Source organism: Rattus norvegicus, chromosome 1, assembly GCF_021556685.1.
Source record: "Rattus norvegicus strain SHRSP/BbbUtx chromosome 1, alternate assembly SHRSP_T2T, whole genome shotgun sequence".
In the NCBI taxonomy this organism is placed as follows: domain Eukaryota; kingdom Metazoa; phylum Chordata; class Mammalia; order Rodentia; family Muridae; genus Rattus; species Rattus norvegicus.
In genome coordinates this window covers 67084535-67106200 of record NC_141534.1, presented here as the reverse complement: position 1 = coordinate 67106200, position 21666 = coordinate 67084535, and the positions used below count along the sequence as shown (strand labels likewise).

The 21666-nt window shown below is 49.9% G+C and overlaps 1 protein-coding gene and 1 long non-coding RNA gene across 2 annotated transcripts; one reads left to right on the top strand and one right to left on the bottom strand.

Annotated features, from left to right (window-relative positions):
- Positions 1-4339: 4339 nt before the first annotated feature.
- On the bottom strand, positions 4340-8319 carry LOC148007178 (uncharacterized). The gene is made up of 2 exons (XR_015646254.1): positions 8180-8319; positions 4340-8019 (listed from the first exon to the last, which is right to left on the bottom strand). It is a non-coding gene; the product is annotated as an uncharacterized LOC148007178 (long non-coding RNA).
- A 5-nt stretch (positions 8320-8324) lies between these two features.
- On the top strand, positions 8325-16450 carry Dll1 (delta like canonical Notch ligand 1). Its single transcript, NM_032063.3, is given in 11 exon segments — positions 8325-8662; positions 8889-9182; positions 9865-9925; positions 10129-10386; positions 12133-12193; positions 12787-12917; positions 13040-13209; positions 13325-13541; positions 14653-15427; positions 15541-15658; positions 15755-16450. Coding segments are annotated over 11 exon segments (2145 nt in total). The 5' UTR covers positions 8325-8608; the 3' UTR covers positions 15761-16450.
- The last annotated feature ends 5216 nt before the right edge of the window (positions 16451-21666 follow it).

Here is a 21666-nt window from a genome sequence, read left to right as displayed (position 1 = left end):
GAAATCACCACATTCAGACATCAAAAATGAATGAGCTAAGAATAATGGCTGTCCCAATAGCTGCCTAGATCCATGGAGAAAATTAGTGAACAAAAGATTGGTTCTCTGAGATAAAGAGAGAGACATAGATGACCTTCACTAACAGTGTCAGCCTGTGTTACCACAGATATCACTGTAGTAAAGAGAATAAAGAATTTTTAACAAGTTAAAGGTGTGTGTGTGTGTGTGTGTGTGTGTGTGTGTGTGTGTGTGTGTGAATGTTTTGCTTCCATGTATGCATATGCATCATGTGCATGACCGGTACCTGCAGAGGCCAGAAGAGGGAGTCAGGTTCCTTGAAACCAGACTTAAGGGTGATTGTGGGCCACCAGGTGAGTACTAGGAACCTAGCTCCAGTCCTCTGAAAGAGCAGCAAGTTCTTTTAACAGTTATCTCTCCAGCCTCAACTATTTGAACATTTTTAGACAGAATTTCTCGAGCCATATACCTGACCAAATTAAAAAGAGAGCTGAGTATCCCTATGTGTGTTAAAGAAACTGGGCAAGGCATTTCCGCAGAAAACAATACCGAACACCAATGACTTCACTGGCAAATTCTGCCATGTTTTTAAGGAAATGTGCTAATTGTGCACAAACCCTTTTAGGATATGGAAACACACACACACACACACACACACACACACACACACACACGGCCTTTTGGAACTCATTTTATAGTTATTATAGAAGCAGACAGTATGTCTAGTTTCAGACGGACTCTAAGCCCTGTGAGCCGAGAATGAATGGCCTTCCACTTCCTGCCATGCCGGACCCCATCCCGGCCTCTTGAGTCACTCTGGTTTCCCACTGACCTGGTGAGTGGTCATGGAACTCCATCCATCCCTGAAGAATGAGGGATCGCCAGCTAGCAAGTGATGAGTGAATTTTATGGCCTTTATAACTGGAGAGCAGTGATATCCCTAGTCATTTATCAGTGAGGACAGTCATCATGGACACAGGTCACAGTTGTGATCATAACTTCAAGTCAGGAATCATCACCATGTTCTCACTCACTAGCTTTCATTCTGAAAGCACTGGGTGACAGTCATATTCCCAGGCCTGGTTCTCATTTTGCTAAAAGAAAAATCTCACACTTTGAAAACAAGTGTTGATGGTGGCCCAGGGCTGTCAATCTATGCCTTGATGGAAGTGGAGGAATGAAAAGAGAAGACAGAAAAACTTGAATGTAACACTAGGAAGCATGCTTTATGTTTTGCGATCGAGAAATGTGCGGACTGGGGTGAAAAGTATGGCCTGTCCCTTTTCTTTCCTCTCTAGACCTTGGGCTGCTTTTTGGGTCTCTTTCTCCCCAGCAGATTTACTGGAGTAGAGCTTTGCAAATCTGGTCTCCTAGCAGCAGAATGCAGCCGAAGGCCCATTCATAAGACAATGGGCAGAAAGGAAAGAAAGGGTTTGGCTTGTTTAAACTGCTTCTGTCTTCATTCACAGCCTGATGTCCCTGTGCATAGTGACATCTACAATGGCACTAAAGGATTCATTGTGGTCAAAAACAAATCAAAATGGAATAAGGGATCCTAAGATAAAAGAGTTCTGCAACAATTTTTTTTTTAAAAAGACATCTGAGATTTATGTTACCTTGGGCTGTGTGGCCTATTGAGTAGTACTTTTAATAACCACTAGAGTTTGATAAACACAAAGATAAGTGGGAACTCGATGTATATTTTTAAAGGTGCTCCCACAGGCAGGGTGATTGCGCGCTGAGTTGCTTTGGAAGCCTGTTTAATAATTATTGTCCTTTGTTTGCACAACATTTGGGGAGCCACACTCCACACTTGGTATTCAGTTTCCTTCTGATAAACACACCACAGCCATGCTCATGTAGCAAGCAGTTTTCAGCGCGGGGCCTTCCATTCACCCCCTGCCGGAACCAACATGAGAAGTTGCAGTTACCCGGCCCAATACAGCAGGCAACAGGTGGAAAGTTGAATAACTTCACACGTTTTTTCAGCGGAGGGGGTGGGCGGGAGGGAAGGCTTTTGGGAGCCGATTTAAGGATTAGATCAGATGTTATTGCTAGTGAAAAATTAAACAGCCCGGTGCTCTGGGGAGTACAGATTAATATATTTAGTGACTCTCTGCACACAAAAGCCGCTCATTGTGCCACGTCTGAATGCCTGTGAATAGGACAGAGCATATGCGGCCTGTCACTGCAGGTGCCCACATCTGTTCTGCAGGGCAGATGCTCACAGAAAAGGGAGGTGGGGGAGGCCGGAGAAGCCTAGAGCACCAAAAGCTACCATGGTGCCTAGGCTTCTCTGGGGCTCCTTGGGAGTGGCCTTTGGGTGCTGTTGTGTCCGACAGGGACTTCCCTGGGGAAGCCGTGAACCACACGTGCTCACACAGCAAGCCTAGCTCAGACCTTAGTTAAGCCTGAGAGCGCCAGGCTTTTGAGGTTATTGTTTAATAAACTCTTAGGAGCCTAATCTTTAAACTCTCCCGCCCAAGGCCAGAGCCTGGGCAATTAGACACTGGGGAGGAGAGAGGACGGGGCGGGGTTGAGGGGAGGGGGTGGGGTAGGGTGGAGATGGCTCGTCATTCTGACGTCGGTCGCACAGCTCCATACCAGGTGAGGTGAGAGCGCTGTGGCCCGGGTCCAGCTGCAAGGAACTATTCACGACTTCGCCTCAGAGCTTTGTGACTCAAGTCGCACCCACCATCCACAGGCTCAAGGAAGCCCCCAGGGGCGCTAACTCCAGTTGACAGTCACAAACATAAGAGCTGGCTAAAAGCAACCTCTCCCCTGTTAGAGCCTTCTTCCCACAAACCCCTCACCCCATCGCCACCGATTCCAGACCACAGGCCGCGCGTGGAAAGTTCCGAGCGAGGTGCACGCGTGACTCTCTTCGGCTGGCCACGAGCAGCTGCTAGGGTAATCTGATCCAGGGACAAAGGCCCGCCCGCCCGGGCTGCAGCCGCAGGTAAACACGCGCTTTGTCATGGAAATCAGCGCAGGACAGCCCGGAGCAGACAACCCACGATTCCGAGGAAGGAGAGGCATAGGGGGAGGGGCCGCGGGTGGGGCGATCTGTCATCTGCGCGGCAGCCGCCAGCTGAGCCACGCGCCTCCCCTTTTCTCATGTAAATCAGCACATGCCTTTGCAACTTTCTGCAGCCGGCTTCCCAAGACCCACGCACCCCAGGGTGAGGTGTCCTCAGAGCACATACAATGGTTCTGAGTTTCCTATCTAGTTACCCAAAGGAGAAACACCAGCTAGGTGGGTAGAAGGAAGCGGCAGCCGGTTCCATCAAAGAAGAAAGGGGGTTGTGATCCTACCTCATGATAGAGTTAGGACCCCATCCACTCTGAAGTTCACGGGCGCCATGCCGGAGTCTTTTGGGTTCACTATTCTTTTTTGAGTGTACTGCCCACAGAAACGCAGAGGAGGCTGGGGCTACCGGGCCCACTTGGTGCCAGTGAATCTGAGTCTCGAAGTCTCTAGTCTAAATAGGAGCTAATTGCATTCAAGTGTGCACATGTCTGTACAAACATTAAAGTGTGTGCGCCAGGATTATGGTGGACATGCTTGTAATCCCAGAATTTGGGAGGTTGAGGCAGGAGTATCCAGGCCAGCCCTGGCACCGTAGAGAGACTTTAAAAAGGGAGTTGATGTGCTGCAGACTTTGTTGAGTACCCTATCACAATCACACCAGACAGGTGGGCCACAGGTGCCGGCTGCCTTTCTATGTCACTGCAAGGACTTTTTTCCCCCCTCTAAAATTTTAACTGCTTTTGATCCTAAAACTGGCTGAGGGAAATGGACAGAAGGGCTGTTGGGCAAGATGTGATACTAGAACTAATTAATACGCAGGCTCCTCCTTCTCCTCCTCTTCCTCCTCCCCTCAAGCAAGCTGGCATGTTTGATCAACACCAGATTTGCTGCTTGGAAGTTTCAGTTTTGTTGTTCTGAACAAGGATTCTAATTCTTAGGAATAAGAGAACCCTCTGTTGTGTATACAGTGTTCAGTTGGTCTGAGAAAACACAAATCCCGCTCAAGTCTCCAGATTTGTTTACATAGAAAACTGAACCTGTGCAGGCCCAGTCTGAAAACTGTGTGGGAGCTATTCATGGATACTGCCCTATGGGCAGCCACGGTTATTCCGTATCTTGAAAACGGAGCCTTTTGGGTATGTACATGAAGGAGCTGGGTCAGGACTTAGGTCACCTGTGCTGAGGATGGGCATGTTTAATTCAATAAGAATGTGCCTGGGAGTTTTTATTACCACACGGACCAGTCAAATATAGAAAACGAGCAGGATCAATAGCAGACAGAACTCCAGATGCAATTATTGTGGCTTTAATTCTGATCATTATGCAACCTGAGTCTGCCCTATCCACCCACTGCAATTATTCAGACTCCGGGGGCGGGCGGGGGAGCGTATGCTGGCGGGGGGGGGGGGTGGAGGAAAAAAAATCAACACTACCACCAGACAACAAATACTTCCTTCAAGTCCTGTATCTGATGTATTCGGTGTCTTCTCAGTTCTAATGAGCCTCACTTTGTACAGTAAATTTGCGGAAACATCAAAAAGCATTTAAAAGAAAGTTTCCTCCTTTCTTCTAATGGTGAAGGTGAGGATTTATGGTGTGCGGGGAGGGGAAATCTGTTGGCTAGGCCAACATTCAGGCAAATCTATTTAACATACTCTGGCTTAAGCTCCCTCCTGCATTTGGGGGGTTATGAGTGCTTAGCTGTGGGAGTATAGAGACATGCAGTTAGGGAGTGAAAAAACGCCATTTGGTTCAGAGCAGATGGCTGGCTAGGGGGCTGATGGCGTCTAAAGGCGTGTCATCCCCCTCCAGCTCGAATCCCTAAGGGCTCCCCTTGTCTTCCCAATCAATGAAAATTAAAGTGCAAAGAAAGGATGAATAGCCGGACCTCGAGTCTGTCCTTTGTTCCTCTCAGCTCCTGGTACGCAGGAGTTAAACTACAACAGGCTCCTATAGAATCACTGAAGTTAAACAGTCTCCCCGTTAGCTCTGTGTTTGAAAGAGAGGGGAATAGGAACCAACTTAGGGGTGGACGATTGAGAATGGGGAAACAGGAGGATGAGGAGGAGGAAGAAGAAGAGCAGAAGGAGTAGGAGGGAGGGGAAAAAAAAGAGCTTTCTGCTTGATTTCCCCAATACAGAATGGTGTGGCATAAATTAAGTTGGAAAAGAATGAATGCTTTGGGCAGGATTCTGATGGATTTTACGATGCCTTTCAGAACTGCTTTGCCACTGTAATCGAGAAATCTGTGCCATGTCAATTTAACAAATACTTAATACTAAGGGGGGTTTGTTAAAGATTTGGGACAAGTCCACCCCCCTCAAGGTCTAAGCCCTTGCGCGTGGGACTTTTCATTTCCCGTTTTCTAAACAGGCATTCAAACGAGCCTGGTTTCCACTACCATTTTCTAATTAAAAGGTTCCTGATATTTCATTTCTTCTTGTAATCTCGAAGACGCAGAGGAGTCCGCATCTGACCTTGTTTCTTCTTTGAATGGCCTCTGCTGTAGGAACCCCTCTCTCACCTGAGTCCCACTCCCAACCTCAACGGGGAGCAGCTTCTGAACTCTGAGAAACACAGTTCTCAGAAAGTAACTTTCTGAGGAAACATTAGCATTAGCACTGTAGTGAAAAAAGGAATCCCAACACTAGGTGGCAAGATTAAGTTAGGATTCAAGCTAGGCCAGCCTTGTGGTGATGTAGCAAATCCCTACACAGTTTACAAAGGACAGGGACTCTGTTTTCACCACTGCCATGGGGGTGTGCCATAGGGGTGGCAGTATCTTTTGAAGCCTCCGTTTGTTCTATATAATAAACAGGTTTGTTTTTTTTTAAAGTGGGATCCAGCCCACTTTTCTCACCTCAGCCTTGAGTATCATACACATGGTTTTTGGTTAACTCTTTGATTGTTTATGAGTGACGACAACTTGAAGTGCGGATTCCTGTTGATTCTGAAACTTTGAAAGTGTTTGGGAGAGAGGATAGCAGGAGCCAGGCTGGGTCATCCGAAAAAGGAGCTGTGATTTCAGTTGCCAGATGGCCCAACACAGATGATTCTGCCAAGTAACTGCTTAGATTCTTGTTACTAGTGTTTCTCTGGGCGTGGGAAGATTTTCCTCTCTTTCTGTGCATTCTATACATCCTGATCCAGATACTGGCCTAAATGACTAAGATACCTTCTAGGATAGGGCTCATTCTCACCAACAGGACAGCAACACCTACAGTGAGGACACCTGTCAGGTACACCCTGGGGGCTGTGCTACAATCAAAGCAACATTAGCTCCAGTAATCACACCTCGGGATTCTAAAGAAGCTGCCTAGGTGTTGGGGGGTGGAGTAAGGAGGCCCCTCCAAAGATGGGAATACACAGCTAATTGTATGCTCAACCCAAAGCTAGGTGCTAAGTCAGAGTCTATACCTCCATTGACTTTTCTCTGGAGCTTGTAACCAGCGGAGCAGTTTAGGTAATTCATTGTGATACGTGCGTCCTGGGCCCTCCCAATAAACTCATTTCCCTTTAAAAAATGAAAACAAAAGTTCTAATGTCTGATGGATGTGTAAAAACCTAATAAGGTGACGGTTGTGTAAAGGTTATGTGTTGGGGGGTGAGGTGGGGGGAGTCTTTCAAACATGTGCCGGACATTGTCGCAGAGGCCGCGGCGTGCGCGGAGGGGGAGCTCTTTCTCTCCGCATTGTGCGGAGAGCAGGTGCTGTCTGCATTACCATACAGCTGAGCGCACAAAGAGCCACTGATTCAGCTTCGCACAATAACAGACTGCCTTAATGACAGCCACGCGAACGACACACACCAAACTCACTTTTTACCAAGCCGAGGGAGGCCTGAGGGGAGTACCCAGGAGAGTGGGACCGGACCCCAGTGAAGGTTGTGGTGGTTGAAAATCTCCGGGGAGAGGGTGTGTACACTGTGGAAGGGTTCGCTTAGCTTTTGGCTCTGCTGGCTTAGGGAATACACTGCCCGGAGCCGAATTCCCCATTTCCAGTGATCGTGGACAACACGGAGACACTAGGGCTCTGGGACACTGCGGTCTCTGGGGGTGCCCGGCCGGGGTCGCGAGCCCATTGGCACTCTTCAAGGCTCAGTTGCCACCCTCGACCAGAGGTATAAAGCGTGCCTAACCTCCCCAAACTTCCCAAAACTGCCGCGGCGTTCTCGCCACCCTTTGCCCACCTCTTCAGGGGTCCCTTTCCTACCGGGCACCCCGCCCCCCGCCGCCTCCGGGAGACTCCTCCTTAGAAAGAGCCTGCCAGGGAGGAGGGGCAGCAGCGGGGACGCGGGCCTCTAACCTCTCCCCGGTTCCTCAGTCCCCAGGACTGAACAAACGAGGAGAGCCTTGGCTGCCAGTGTTGGAGACGCCAGAGTCCGGAGGCCGCGTCCTGCGAGCGAGTCTAACGGTGACCGCGAGTGGGAGGCGCAGGCCGCCCAGCGTGCCTAGGGTCTTCGGGCCTGTGGCGGTGGGGCGGTGGGCGACGCGGCCTCAGCTCCAGCTCCGGGAGCAGAGCGGTTCGTCTCCCCGAACGTTTTGCAGGAATGTAAATGAGCGGGTTTTGCGCTGGGGGAGGGAGGCGAAGGGGCGAGGGCGGAGGCAGAGAGGACTAGGGGGCGGGGAGGTGGGGGCGGGGAGGAGGGTTGCACATTTTACAGCTCACTGACCATTTGGCGATCCATTGAGAGGAGGGTTTGGAAAAGTGGCTCCTTTGTGACAGCTCTCGCCAGATTGGGGGGCTGCTCATTTGCATCTCATTAGTTATGCGAGCGGCCGGCGGGATTTAAGGGTGGCAGGCGCCAGCCCCGGCCAGATCCTCCGGCGTGCACCCGCGGTTACCCTGTCTGACCAAGGCAGGTCACGGGAGAGCACCGGTGCGGCACGGAGCCTCCCACGCTTCGGCCTCCGGTCCTGGGTGTGTGTGTTCTCGCATGGCATTGGCTGAATTCTTGAGGAAGACGCGAGGCTTTGCGATAGTGGAAGAGATACCGGTCTAGAACACTCTGGGAGCGGCAGCCGCCGCCGAGTGACGCCCGGCCGGGAAACCAGGGCGCGCGCCGCAGTCCTTGCCACCACCTCCAGCCCGTTCCCACCGTGCCCCTCGGGGCCCCGGATTATCGCCTCACCGGTGGGATTTCCAGACAGCCGCTCTCTAATAGGCCTGCGAAGGAAGCCACTGCAAGCTCTCTTGGGAATTAAGCTGAACATCTGGGCTCTCTTCCCTCTGTGTCTTCTCTCCTTTCTCCTCTTTCCCTCCGCGAAGAAGCTTAAGACAAAACCAGAAAGCAGGCGACCCTCACTTACCCGTGGACTGGAAGCCAGAAGAAGAGGAAACCGAAAGTTGTCCTTTCTCAGTGCCTCGCAGAGCTCTTGTCAGGGACATATCTGTAGCACCGCACCCTCCTGAAGCGACCTGGCCCGATATCACACCTGGAGCCGAGAGGCGCCTTTCCACCAGTGCTCCTCGGGTCACATAGACTTTCCGGGCATCCCTGGGTCTTTGAAGAAGAAAGAAAAGAGGATACTCTAGGAGAGCAAGGGCGTCCAGCGGTACCATGGGCCGTCGGAGCGCGCTAGCCCTTGCCGTGGTCTCAGCCCTGCTGTGCCAGGTAGGGGGCCGGGCGGGGCTGCTGCGCGGTGGAGGGAGGGGAGTCGGACAAGCGGATCAGCTGTCCATCCCCAAGTGACTCCCGCAGCGATGACCCCGAGAGCTGCCCGGCAGCGGGCGGCTCCGGATGGGCGCTGAGGTGCGCTCGGCCTCTGCGTCCTAGCAAGGGCCCGCGCGCCCCGGGTCCCTCCGCCGCCGGCGCGTCCTCACGCCCCTTCCCCGCGCAGGTCTGGAGCTCTGGCGTATTTGAGCTGAAGCTGCAGGAGTTCGTCAACAAGAAGGGGCTGCTGGGGAACCGCAACTGCTGCCGCGGGGGCTCTGGCCCGCCGTGCGCCTGCAGGACCTTCTTTCGCGTATGCCTCAAGCATTACCAGGCCAGCGTGTCCCCGGAGCCACCCTGCACCTACGGCAGTGCGGTCACGCCAGTGCTGGGTGTCGACTCCTTCAGCCTGCCTGATGGCGCAGGCATCGACCCCGCCTTCAGCAACCCCATCCGATTCCCCTTCGGATTCACCTGGCCAGTGAGTGGGCACCTGCGCGCACTCCGCTGGGCCTGGCCGGGTAGGGGTGGCGGGCTGGTGGCTGGCAGTGGGAGGGAGGCACGGGCCACTGATAAGGGTTGGGAAATCCCACAAAGCCACGCCTGGGGTCTTGACTTCTTTCTGGGAACTGGCCGGCAGTTGAGGAGGGGATGTGGGACACCAGAAGCTTTTGCAAGCCCGGGGCATTTCTCACAAACCTCAAGGGTCGAATGCTTCCCCCACCCCCCCCAAAGTTGGGAGAGTTCTTGTTCCCTAGCTCCTAGGCCTGGGTTGGGTCGCTCCCAGTGCTGCGACTGCTCGCTACCCTCGAGGTTCTATCCCCAGAAAACTAATGACAGCTGCCCTCTTCTAGCACCCCACCTTGTTGGTTTCAGTACTCTCTCTTAAAAAAAAAAAAAAAACACCACAATATCCTGTATTAACATTTTTTAAAAAACCCACACTCATGGGAAAAACACTCTTTAAAATTTTCCTATTAAGGAAACTGATATGAGTTGACCTTCATTGGCACAATCCAGAGATCTGAGAGCCTCTGTACTTGGTTCCCTTTAATGCCTCTCCTCCAACTCCTCCTCCTCCCCCTCCTAGTCCTCCAACTCCTCCTCCTCCCTCCCCCCCTCCATACTTCTGGTTTATCAAGCATCCTCTCCCTTTTTCCTAGGGTACCTTCTCTCTGATCATTGAAGCCCTCCACACAGATTCTCCTGACGACCTCGCAACAGGTAAGGCTCCAAACCCCTCCCTCAACTATACATTCTCTTCATCGATGCACAGTTTACTTGACCCACTCACCCCAGTCCTCTGCTATCTTCGCTCTGCATCTGGAGTTCAGAGAAGGGTTCTTGGCTTGACAGCATCCATGCAGTGTCCTCAGTTCCTAGCTTTTGGGTGTTATCAGAACCAACCTGAGCTTCTTCTCTCCCAGAAAACCCAGAAAGACTCATCAGCCGCCTGACCACACAGAGGCACCTCACTGTGGGAGAAGAGTGGTCTCAGGACCTTCACAGTAGCGGCCGCACAGACCTCCGCTACTCTTACCGGTTTGTGTGTGATGAACACTACTATGGAGAAGGCTGCTCCGTGTTCTGCCGACCGCGGGATGATGCCTTTGGCCACTTCACCTGCGGGGAGAGAGGGGAGAAGATGTGCGACCCTGGCTGGAAAGGCCAGTACTGCACTGACCGTGAGTCCTCTGGGTCCATTTATGGGGAAAGACATGGGACTTAGCAACAGGAGATGGTAGAGATAGACCAGTGGGGAAACTGAGGCCTAAAGAGAAGTGTTTTTGCAAGGCTCGATGGCAGTTAGGCTGGATTCAGGCATTTTAACAAGGGAGACGTTGTGTCCACTGTAGGAAGCTGCTTTTCTTCACAGGGAGGAGTTCAGAGACAAGGCCAGGGGTCAGGAAGTAAGGCTGTGTTCTCCCTAGGGCCTTTGTATTAGAAAGGGAAGAGAGGAAGGGAGGGGCAGAAAGGGGATGTGGAGGGCTCATTTTCCAACAGTTCTCCTTGTTGCAACAATGTCTCATTGGGAAGCCCTCCCTTTCCTCCACAGAGTTAGGGTGCCTGACCTGCCTACAGAAATCTATTTCCAAAGATTCCCTGTGCTGTACTCTGTGTGCCCTGTCCTGTGGGGAGGCCTTCAATCCTTGGGGCTGTGCAAAACTAGCAGGTGTGCTGAGGTAGACTGCAGGGCTACACAGCTGAGGGTCACCTTGTCTTGTGTAAATGCTTACAGCACGCTGTCTGTAAGAAAAGCAGTAACTGACGTCCTATAACCCTCTTGCAAACCAGGGTACTAGGGCCACAGGGAGGACTTCTGCTCTGGTTCCTGCTCATAGGCACTTCAGGGGGCCTCTCTCCAGTAATCTGAGGCCAACCTGTAGGATTGGCATTTCCTCCCAACATCAGGGCCTGGTGAACTCTTGTTCTTCTGCCCCACAGCAGTTTGAACATTGGACTGTGTGAGGCCCGGAACTTCTGTCAGTGTGTGGGGGAGGATATGCATTAGCTATCTAGCTTTAGGTTTTGCTTGGGGATGAAGGGGGTCCACACTTCAGTGAGAGCCTGGACATCATTGTTGCCTAGTTTTCCATGTTCTTTGATGCTCCGCCTTGGCCAAGAGCTGGCTGTTTTCTTAAGAACTGGGGTTGCTGATCATTAATGGGTTTCATAACTGGGGAAGTGAGCCAGCTCAAAGCCTCAGCCTGTGGCCATCCCCCCACCCCTTCAGGCGCCTCTGGCCTCCCACAGTAGCTTTCCTCTCTCAGGGCCAATAGTTCTAGGGTAGCCAGAAATCTAAACTTCTCTTATTCCAACACTGGGGTCTCTCCCCGCCCCTACTTACACGTGCCATAGATTAGATCTCTCTGAGGAAAGGCGGTGGGGACACTGCCTGCTCCCATTGGTAGAAGGGTACGTGCGCACACACGCTTGTGTGAGTGCATACACACATGCTAGGGCTGGGGGGGGGTGGGGTGGGGGCAGCATTGTTGTGCTGGGGCAGCTGCGGGAGGGAAGAGACAATGGAGCAGCTGTCCTGCCCTGCATACTGCACACCAGCTGTCCACTCTTATCTGCACACACACTTTCTGGGATATTAAGAGGTGGGGCTTTGTGCATAGAATTGGGAAGTGGGGGAGGAGGAGGGAGAAGACTTCTGACCCTCTTTTAGAAGAAAAAGGGACAGGGGTAGGAGTAGGGGCTTCTGAGAGCCCTTTTGTCCTGGAAGCACTATGTTAAGAAGAATGCTCATCCCTGGCCTGAATGAAGTCCAAAGCCACCAGCCAGGGTGAGCTAGGCTCTGTGACCTAAGATCCACTCAGCCAGGACCTACAGAGTGGGTACTGCTAATTTTGTCTCAGTCGCACCTGGTGATACTGGGAAATCCCTGGGCTGGGGCTCCAACCTATGTTTTTATTTGTTTGTAGCCATTTGTCTGCCAGGCTGTGATGACCAACATGGATATTGTGACAAACCGGGGGAATGCAAGTAAGTTTGCAAAGTTGTCTTTGTCTTTTTTTTTTTTTCTACGAGACTTTCTACGTTGCCCAGGGGCCTTTCTATGTAACCTGGGCAGGCCTTGAACTCATAATCCTTCTCCCCAGGCTCCCTAAAGCCACCATGCCTGGTTCTTCTTGATGTGTGTGTGTGTGTGTGTGTGTGTGTGTGTGTGTGTGTGTGTGTGTGTGTGCGTGTGTGTATTATTCATATATAGGATGGGGAGTTAGTTGAGTGGGAGCTGTTATTCTACTAAAGGTCTGAAAATATACAAGCGTAGGTTTCCATGAACTTAAGCTCATACTTAATAGAAATATACAGGCCTCCGTTAAAAAGTCTGTATAGAAAGATGAGATTTCACATCCATTGTCCTTTTGCATGTTAAAGACAACCAGGATGGCCCCTGTGCCCTTCATCAAAGATGCTGAGAGGGGATGGCTTAGGGGGTTTAAGCTTTTAAATGGCTCAATGTCCTGCCTAGGCCGAGGACAGCTAGCTTCTTGGTGATGATGGGTGGTTTTGGGTGTGCTAGGATACCATTATGAATCTAGGAGGTGGTATGATCATGTTTTGCTTTTTCCAAGGTGCAGAGTTGGCTGGCAGGGCCGCTACTGCGATGAATGCATCCGATACCCAGGCTGTCTCCATGGTACCTGCCAGCAGCCCTGGCAGTGTAACTGCCAGGAAGGCTGGGGGGGCCTCTTCTGCAACCAGGGTAAGCCCCTCCTCTATGATTGCCAGATCTCCTCAAAGCAGCCCAAATGCCCACTGGAAAAATAGATTCTTCCTGTATTTGACCTTGGGCTTCCTGTCTCTTTTCCTGTCTCCACCCGGCAGATCTGAACTACTGCACTCACCATAAGCCATGCAGGAACGGAGCCACCTGCACCAACACGGGCCAGGGGAGCTACACATGCTCTTGCCGACCCGGGTATACAGGGGCCAACTGTGAGCTGGAGGTAGATGAGTGTGCTCCCAGCCCCTGCAGGAATGGAGGGAGCTGCACGGTGAGTGGGGTGCACTGCGCTGTGCTTGCTGAAGACAGGATCCTTAGTTTTAATAAAACGTGTGGGTTCTTGGAACAGCTTAAGGAAGCCTTGTGTGGTCGGTCCCCTTGTGCAGGATCTTGAGGACAGCTACTCTTGCACCTGCCCTCCTGGCTTCTATGGCAAGGTCTGTGAGCTGAGCGCCATGACGTGTGCAGATGGTCCTTGCTTCAATGGGGGACGATGTTCGGATAACCCCGATGGAGGCTACACCTGCCATTGCCCTGCGGGCTTCTCTGGCTTCAACTGTGAGAAGAAGATTGATCTCTGTAGCTCTTCCCCTTGTTCTAACGGTGAGGGGCAATGGGGGATGTCTGGAGGACTGGCTTCTTCAAAAGCATGTGCATTCTTGTTAGGGAATGCATTGCTTTGTGGGTTACCTTGGGCGTGTAGATTCCCAAGTCAATTCCATGAGGACTCAGGAGGAAGGAAGACCATCAGGAGTGTTAAGATCATAGTCACAATGCAAGGAACGACCTGATCAGCAGCCCACAGCTTGCTTGGGGCCAGTAGTGTTTAGGTGCACGTCATCACTGCTATTCACGGTTCTGCAGGCTCTGCTCAGGTAGAGAAAGCATAGCTATGGTGTTTTGGGAAGGAAGTTTACTCCAGATAGCAGTTTGGGTACCAGGTATGAGGAGGCTTTGGATACCACAAGCCTCTTGCTAGTGAGAGAGAGACACCTAAAATAGATTTAGGGAGGAGGTTGAGCCTATAGATGCCTTTCTGTCTTTTCTTCCTTTTTTTCCTTCCTTCCTCTCTCTTCCTTTCTCTCTCCCTCCTTCCTCTCTCCCTCTCTTGCCTTCTGTATTTGTTCCTGTCTTCCCTCTTTTCTGATCATTTTCAGTCCTGACTTTTCCACGAACAGTCAGTAAGCATGATATTCTCTTTAATTCTTAATTTCTCCACCTGTAACCTGGATCTAATGGTGTATTTATTATCCCCTGTCTGGTGGTTGTGGGGTGAATGCAGCGATCAGGCAAAATGCTTTACACAGTGCTGCTGTCAAAACACTGATCTAGAGCCTGGGTGTGGTGTCACAGGCCTGTAATCTATAAACTCCAGAGACTGGGACAGGGCAGTCAAGTTCAAGGCCACCCTGGAAAATATAGCAAGACCCTGTTGGAGGCGGGAAATGTGGGAACCAGAGGAATTGATGATGTAGAGTGTTTGCCTAATATGTGGAAAAAAAAAAAGCTCTTACTGCTTCTATTGTGTACGTCTCTACCTGGAGTTCTCCTCACAGCCTTGGATTTGAGATCCTACGCTATGTAGTACAAAAACTAAACTATCAGTGTATCTGTGGTGTGTGTGAATTATGGACTTACATGTGGCATATCTGCTCATGTTTGGTGAGCAAACTTCTGTGTGCCTAAATATGACTGTGTTTGCCCTGTGTTCCAGGTGCCAAGTGTGTGGACCTCGGCAACTCCTACCTGTGCCGATGTCAGACTGGCTTCTCCGGGAGGTACTGCGAGGACAATGTGGATGACTGTGCCTCTTCTCCCTGTGCAAACGGGGGCACCTGCCGGGACAGTGTGAACGATTTCTCCTGTACCTGCCCACCTGGCTACACAGGCAGGAACTGCAGCGCCCCTGTCAGCAGGTGTGAGCATGCACCCTGTCATAACGGGGCCACCTGCCACCAGAGGGGCCAACGCTACATGTGTGAGTGCGCCCAGGGCTATGGCGGCGCCAACTGCCAGTTCCTGCTCCCTGAGCCACCACCAGACCTCATAGTGGCGGCCCAGGGCGGGTCCTTCCCCTGGGTGGCTGTGTGTGCCGGGGTGGTGCTTGTCCTCCTGCTGCTGCTGGGCTGTGCTGCTGTGGTGGTCTGCGTCCGGCTGAAGCTACAGAAACACCAGCCTCCGCCTGATCCTTGCGGGGGAGAGACAGAGACCATGAACAACCTAGCCAATTGCCAGCGTGAGAAGGATGTTTCTGTTAGCATCATTGGGGCTACACAGATCAAGAACACCAACAAGAAGGCGGACTTTCATGGGGACCATGGTGCTGACAAGAGCAGCTTTAAGGCCCGATACCCCACTGTGGACTATAACCTCATTCGAGACCTCAAGGGAGATGAAGCCACGGTCAGGGATGCACACAGCAAACGTGACACCAAGTGCCAGTCACAGGGCTCTGTAGGAGAAGAGAAGAGCACCTCAACGCTCAGGGGGTATGTACTGTGAGCTGGGCAAGGAGGGCAGGAAGGCCACTCCATGTTCTGGGTATAAGCTTATTCAACCACTTCCCCGTGTGTTTATTGGTTCTCTCTAATTTTCCTTTCAGTGGGGAGGTTCCCGACAGAAAAAGGCCCGAGTCTGTCTACTCTACTTCAAAGGACACCAAGTACCAGTCGGTGTATGTTCTATCTGCAGAAAAGGATGAGTGTGTTATAGCGACTGAGGTCAGTGTGTGGCCCCCTTGTCACGGACGGGAGTGATGTGGAGAAGGTTCCTTTCTGCCTGACGTTAACTTCCTGTCCTGTCTCCTGGGCCCTTAGGTTTAAGGTGGAAGTGATGTGGCAAAGTTCCCATTTCTCTTAAATAAAATTCCAAGGATATAGCCCCGAGGAATGCTGCTGAGAGAGGAAAGGGAGAGGAAACCCCAGGGACTGCTGCTGAGAAACAGACTCAGGCGGAGCTGGTTCTCTCGGAGTTAGCAGAGGCGCCGGACACTGCCAGCCCAGGCGTTGGCTGCCGCTGTACTGCCTGCTGGATGTTCCCGTTGCACTATGGACAGTTGCTTTGAAGAGTATATATTTAAATGGACGAGTGACTTGATTCACACAGGAAGCACGCACTGCCGGACATGTCTATCTTGGATTACTATGAGCCAGTCTTTCCTTGAACTAGAAACACAACTGCCTTTATTGTCCTTTTTGATACTGAAATGTGGTTTGTTTTTTTTTTTTTTTCTAGAAGGGGAAAAAAAAACGTGTGTTATTTTTTTGGATTTGTAAAAATATTTTTCATGATATCTGTAAAGCTTGAGTATTTTGTGATGTTCATTTTTTTTATAATTTAAATTTTTGGTAAATATGTACAAAGGCACTTCGGGTCTATGTGACTATATTTTTTTGTATATAAATGTATTTATGGAATATTGTGCAAATGTTATTTGAGTTTTTTTTACTGTTTTGTTAATGAAGAAATTCATTTTAAAAATATTTTTCCAAAATAAATATAATGAACTACAACCTCGGGTGTTACTCTTCAGTCATCCACCCAGGCATCCAATTCACAAGAAGAGAGGCGGCATCGGTGTTTCATGAAGGCCTTCCCTAGTTTCAGTGCAGCATGGAAATTGTTTCTTCTGCTTTTTCTGGAACTCCTGATTGGCCATCGCAAGTTGTCTCCATTAGAGTGACACTTCCTCTCTTAATGCTATATTTGTGTGGTAATGAGATATCATTGGAGAGCTTGTGATTTCTCCCAAACTTTATATTTTTAAAGACTTGGAACAAGACTTTACGAGGTTCAAATGTCAGTGACTTTCTATCACCACGGCAAATGTCTTCTGTCTTAGAACAATGCTCACCCAATTGTTAGTGAGTTTATTTCTGGTTAACTCAAGAAGTTAGTTGCCGGCTAATTCAAGCACAGCCGTGAGCACAGATAGCGGTGAATGTGTTCTCTTTTGCACACCTGTTGTATGCCAGGTCCTCGTTATGGTCCACCTCTAAGGCTGGTATTATTATTCCTACCTGACAGGAGAGAAAAATGGAGCCAGTAGGTGAAGTCCCTGCCCCTGGATTCACAGGCAGCGGGATCAACGTTGAGATCCAGGCAAATAATGATCTGGGAATGTAAGACCCTTCTTGGTCTGAATGGCTGCTTCCAAGGAATCAGTACAGGCTCAGTTCTCAGAGGGTAAGTCCACACTGGGGAAAGGGAGGCCTGATTGCTGTGTACGAAGAGGGCAAGCAGCGGGAGAAAGCTTCCTATGGTTAGCTGGGTGAAGCAGACAGAGCAGATATCAGTCTTTGTATCGGGGGCCATTGGGGTTGAACACTGCTAAGAAGGCCCAGTCCACAGATTCTTCTGTCTTGAGCATGACCAGGCACTGTCCTCACTGAGGACCACCTTGGCTATTAGTTTAGAGTAATGCCTAATGGTACTGTCTATGTCAATTAGTTCAGGGCTCGGTCCCCCCAACCCCCACCGCATGCCACCCCACCACATCATCAGCCTCTCTCTTGCTCACTCTGGGGCTCTTAGCATCTGGGGACCTAGGGAAGGGTAATGGGACGACTCTGTTTTTCCTTCAATAAGCGGTTAGGGATGTGTAGTGCCTGGTATGCTGACCATGCCAGTCTCAGGAGTGTGTAACATGCTAGGATTCATGTGAGGCCCAGTCTCCTAAAGAGTTTAGATGAAACATCACTTTCATCTTCCCAACTTTCTTATAAAAACAAAGAGTAATTCATCTCTTATCTAGGGAAAGCACATGACCTGCTTAAGAAGACAGTAGGCAGCTTAGAACTTCTGGCTATGAATCCAGGACCCCAGTAGAAGCGAACACATCTGTGATGGGGTGGTTTTTCAGAGATGGGGTTGATGCCACTTGCACTGGGAAATTCAAGTATATCAGTCCAAAACAGCCATATAAAAAAGCATAGGCGTGAGGGGCCAGTGGTGACTCACCACACCAAACAGCGCCCAGCCATGTTTAGCCTCCGGTCATGCCTGCCAAGGCCTGCACTGTGCTTCTCTCCAAGTATGCCATAAGGAACAAGGAAGGAAGGAACAGCGAACGCGCTTAGGATGATGCTGTAAAAATAGAAGCTCCTTCTTAATGGGAATAATCTTGAGCTGGATCTCAGCATTTTTCAAGTTCTGAGGAGTACTGGAGTATGGCCAGCGGCCAGCACAGTAGGAAAGATATGTGCCAACGCAGACCTAGTGGTCAGAACAGGAGGCTCCAATCCCTGCTCTCCCTCTCCCCGGATTTCCTCCAGTCAAATCCCATAGCCAGCATCTCGGGATCTCAGTAAGACCACGGGTCATGAGGGAGGGGAGGGGAGAGACATATTCTCGTTTATAGATTTTTCTTTTCTGTTTGGACTTAACTTTGTGCTTCCAGGAATGTATGAGTACGGGGAAAGTTGATTACTAAAATCCTGGTCTTTGAGGGCTCTGCAGCTCATCATTCGCCACATGGGTCAGGTACTTTACAGGGAAGTGAGTGGGTGCTTGTGTCTTTGCTAATTTAGTCACAGCCTCATGGACTCCTGGGAAGGCGTTACCCAGTGGAGACAGTTGCGGCCATCTATCTAGATATCAGGAAGGAGGCAATGGTGTTGAGTGGGGCTGAGTGGGGCTGAGTGGGGCTGAGTGGGGCTGTCCTCTTGGCTAGGGCTGTCTCCCAAGAGCTTGTGTTCCAGCACTTTCTTCTCTGCAGATTCATTCTATGCTTCCTGCACTTTACTTTTCTTCTGCATCCCTGGTTCCTTTGAGTGCGAGAAGAACTGCAGTTACTTTGTTACTTTATTAATTTGTTACTTTGTGTTTATGAAGTTCAAAGTAATGGCAACCACCAAAATATAAGTACGCTGACACTGCAAATGCTTCTTCAAGGGCTCAGTGCATAAGTGTACTCATTGGAAGGGCAGGGCTCCATAGGTGTCAGTCCTGCTGTGAACCAATGAGTGTACGTTCTACACTGGTCAACAATGCCAGGGACAAAGTAATCTTTTTCTATCAAATTGAACCTGCATCTCATGATCAAGCAGAGGGTCACAGGAGACTAAGATAGTCCTGGAGGGGAGCATGGGTCTATATTCAGCAATCCCTGGACAATGTAGGTCAGATAAGGGGCTGGGCCGACAAAGAAATTGATAGAGAACTGACAAATTGAAAGGAGCTGATCTGTATCAACTGACTGCAGTGTCTAGAGATGGTTCCCATTTCAGACAGTTTAAAAATGTATGAGCAAGCCGGAGAAATGTAAATGCTGTCCACCAAGGTCAGTGGTTGAAAAAGTGTACTTGTTCAGTATTTAGTTAAGATATGTTCTCACTGTTGAATTCGGTAACCAGGTGAGTCCTTATCATTTAGAGAAAAAAAAAACAACCATCTGAAGCCTTTATGAGTGAAACAATGAGTTGGAGAATTTGTTTCCATCCCCCCAGATGGGAGGTTCTGTCAAGTGGGAGTTCCAGACAAAACAGGGGCTTCACCAAATAATGAAAGCTGGATAAAGGCAGTCAGAATTGACTCCACTTCTTTCTTGCATACTTGAAACCTTCCACAAGTGGAAGTTCTAAGATGGACTTTTTAAACGTGCCCAGTGATCTCTCTGTGGGCCGTGACCGTCTAACTGGTGGTATGTGGGTGATGGGCTTAACTGAGGTCTTCCACCTTGGTCCATGTATCTTTCAGATGAACAATCTTACAAAGCTCAAAGTAAGCAATTTATGTCGAGTGGAAAGAGCTGTTGGCTCAAGGGTTTTGGTGCTGGAATCTTGGGTCTAAACTCTGTCACATGCAGGCTCTGTACACATCCTAGAGTGAGCCTAGGATGAGTTGGTGAGGCAGTAGTGAGGCTGTGCGTCCGACTGTGAAGGTTCTATTCCTGCTGCCTCTACTGGGCTTTTCAAATCACTAATCTGAGCATGGGCTAAGATGAATAATAGTTTCTGCCTCCCTTCAGCACAGGGTTCCAGATTCTTCACTTGACCTCCTAGGACTTTGTGTAATCTGGCTCCTGACTGTCCCTGGAGTTTCACTTCATGCTCTTCTCCCTTTGACCCTTTAGCCCTTGGCTGTGGCCAAGCAGGCTGTGGGAAGCTCCTGAAGCCTGGAACTTTGCAAGTAACTCTCCAGCTGCTTGCCCGTGTTCTGCTGTCATTCTGATCAAGTTCCTACAGAACTTTCTGCTGTCAGTGAGCTTTGCCTGAGCATCGGGTCATGAGAGGGGTCCTAAGAATCCGTAACTTTAACATGAATCCAAACACAGATATTATCTGAGTGTATGACTGCACTGTGATTATTCTGAGATCCAACCCAAGTACACAGTGAGTGGGTGTATTTTTTTAACCTGGTGTCAGGTGAGTAAAGTCACCTCTTTTTTTTTAGTCCATGGACTTTATGAAAAACATCAGGGACAATGAGGGTTTCCAAAATGGCACCTGAACACCTAGAAATCTGCAGAAAGAGGGTACTATTCTTACTCTCACGTAGCTCACACACAGGAAGCGTGCTGTGAGGTAGGATTGACAGGAGTTCCACGGCAAGAGCGAGATACTCGAGGATTCCCTGACATTTCTGATGTTTGTCATTTGAAAGCAAGTCAGAGATGACATTTAAAAAGAGTATATGTGTCTCCATAAAATATTAGCATGTTTTAGAAAACACAACAGCTTGTATTTATGTTCACTCACACAAACAAACAAATGTCTCCATCTTATATCACGGTCGATGGGGGAGTGAGTGTCACTGTCAGGTCTTCCTTTGAAAAGAAACACATTCATTTTTTTCTTGCTTCTTAGAAAACATACAAGTCTCTTTAGCCAGCATTTTCTGGATACTCATCCTTCTCATCTCAACTTCAATAGAAATGAGATTAAGTGTTGGAAGCAACCAGAACGAAACTGTGTTGCAGGGTGTATCATATCTTGCCAAAGCACAGATGGGAAAAATGACAAGACCAGAGTCACTCATTAAATTCTTAACAGAGAAACTGAAACTGCGTGAGAGGAAACTGCTCAGGATGTCAGGCTGGGCCTGCTGCTGCAAAGGAGGGAAGATGGCACACTGTCCATGATCCGCCAGAAGATTGGTCACTTTCAGCAGAACATTCAAACTAAACCAATGTTCATACAGAAAAATGGCAGCCACAGCCTTTCTTAGGCCCTGAAGCTTCTCTTTGTCAGAAAAGCTTGGCAATTTTTTTTTAAAAAGTGAACTTGAGCTTCAAAGTTATCAAAAGAGAGGGATAGATATATGTGATGGGTAAAATCTTTCTGGAGACAGAATTAGTAGCTGATTCCTTAGCCTGATGTCTGAACTCCAGCTAACCTCCATGTGGACACCAGATATCAATGGCGGTTCAGGTTGTGGGTTCTGCTCTGGTCTGAATGATGAGGGCCACTGCGCTTTTTAAAAAAGCAGCCTGAGATGAATCTTTGATAGGATCTGAGTCCCTCTCTTGCTGCACATCAGCCTAAGGAGCAGGGGAGGGGGTAGGTGGAAGGAGGGAGGGTATGAAGAAGGAAAGAGAGAGGAAGAAAGGGAGGGAATTGGAAGAGAGAGGGGGAGGGAGGAGGAGGGGGAGGGGGAGGGAGGGAGGAGGAGGGGGAGGGAGGAGGAGGAAGAGGAGGAAGAGAAGGAAGAGAAGGAGGAGGAGGAAGAGGGGGAGGAGGGAGAGGAGGAAGAGAAGGAAGAGAAGGAGGAGGAGGAAGAGGGGGAGGAG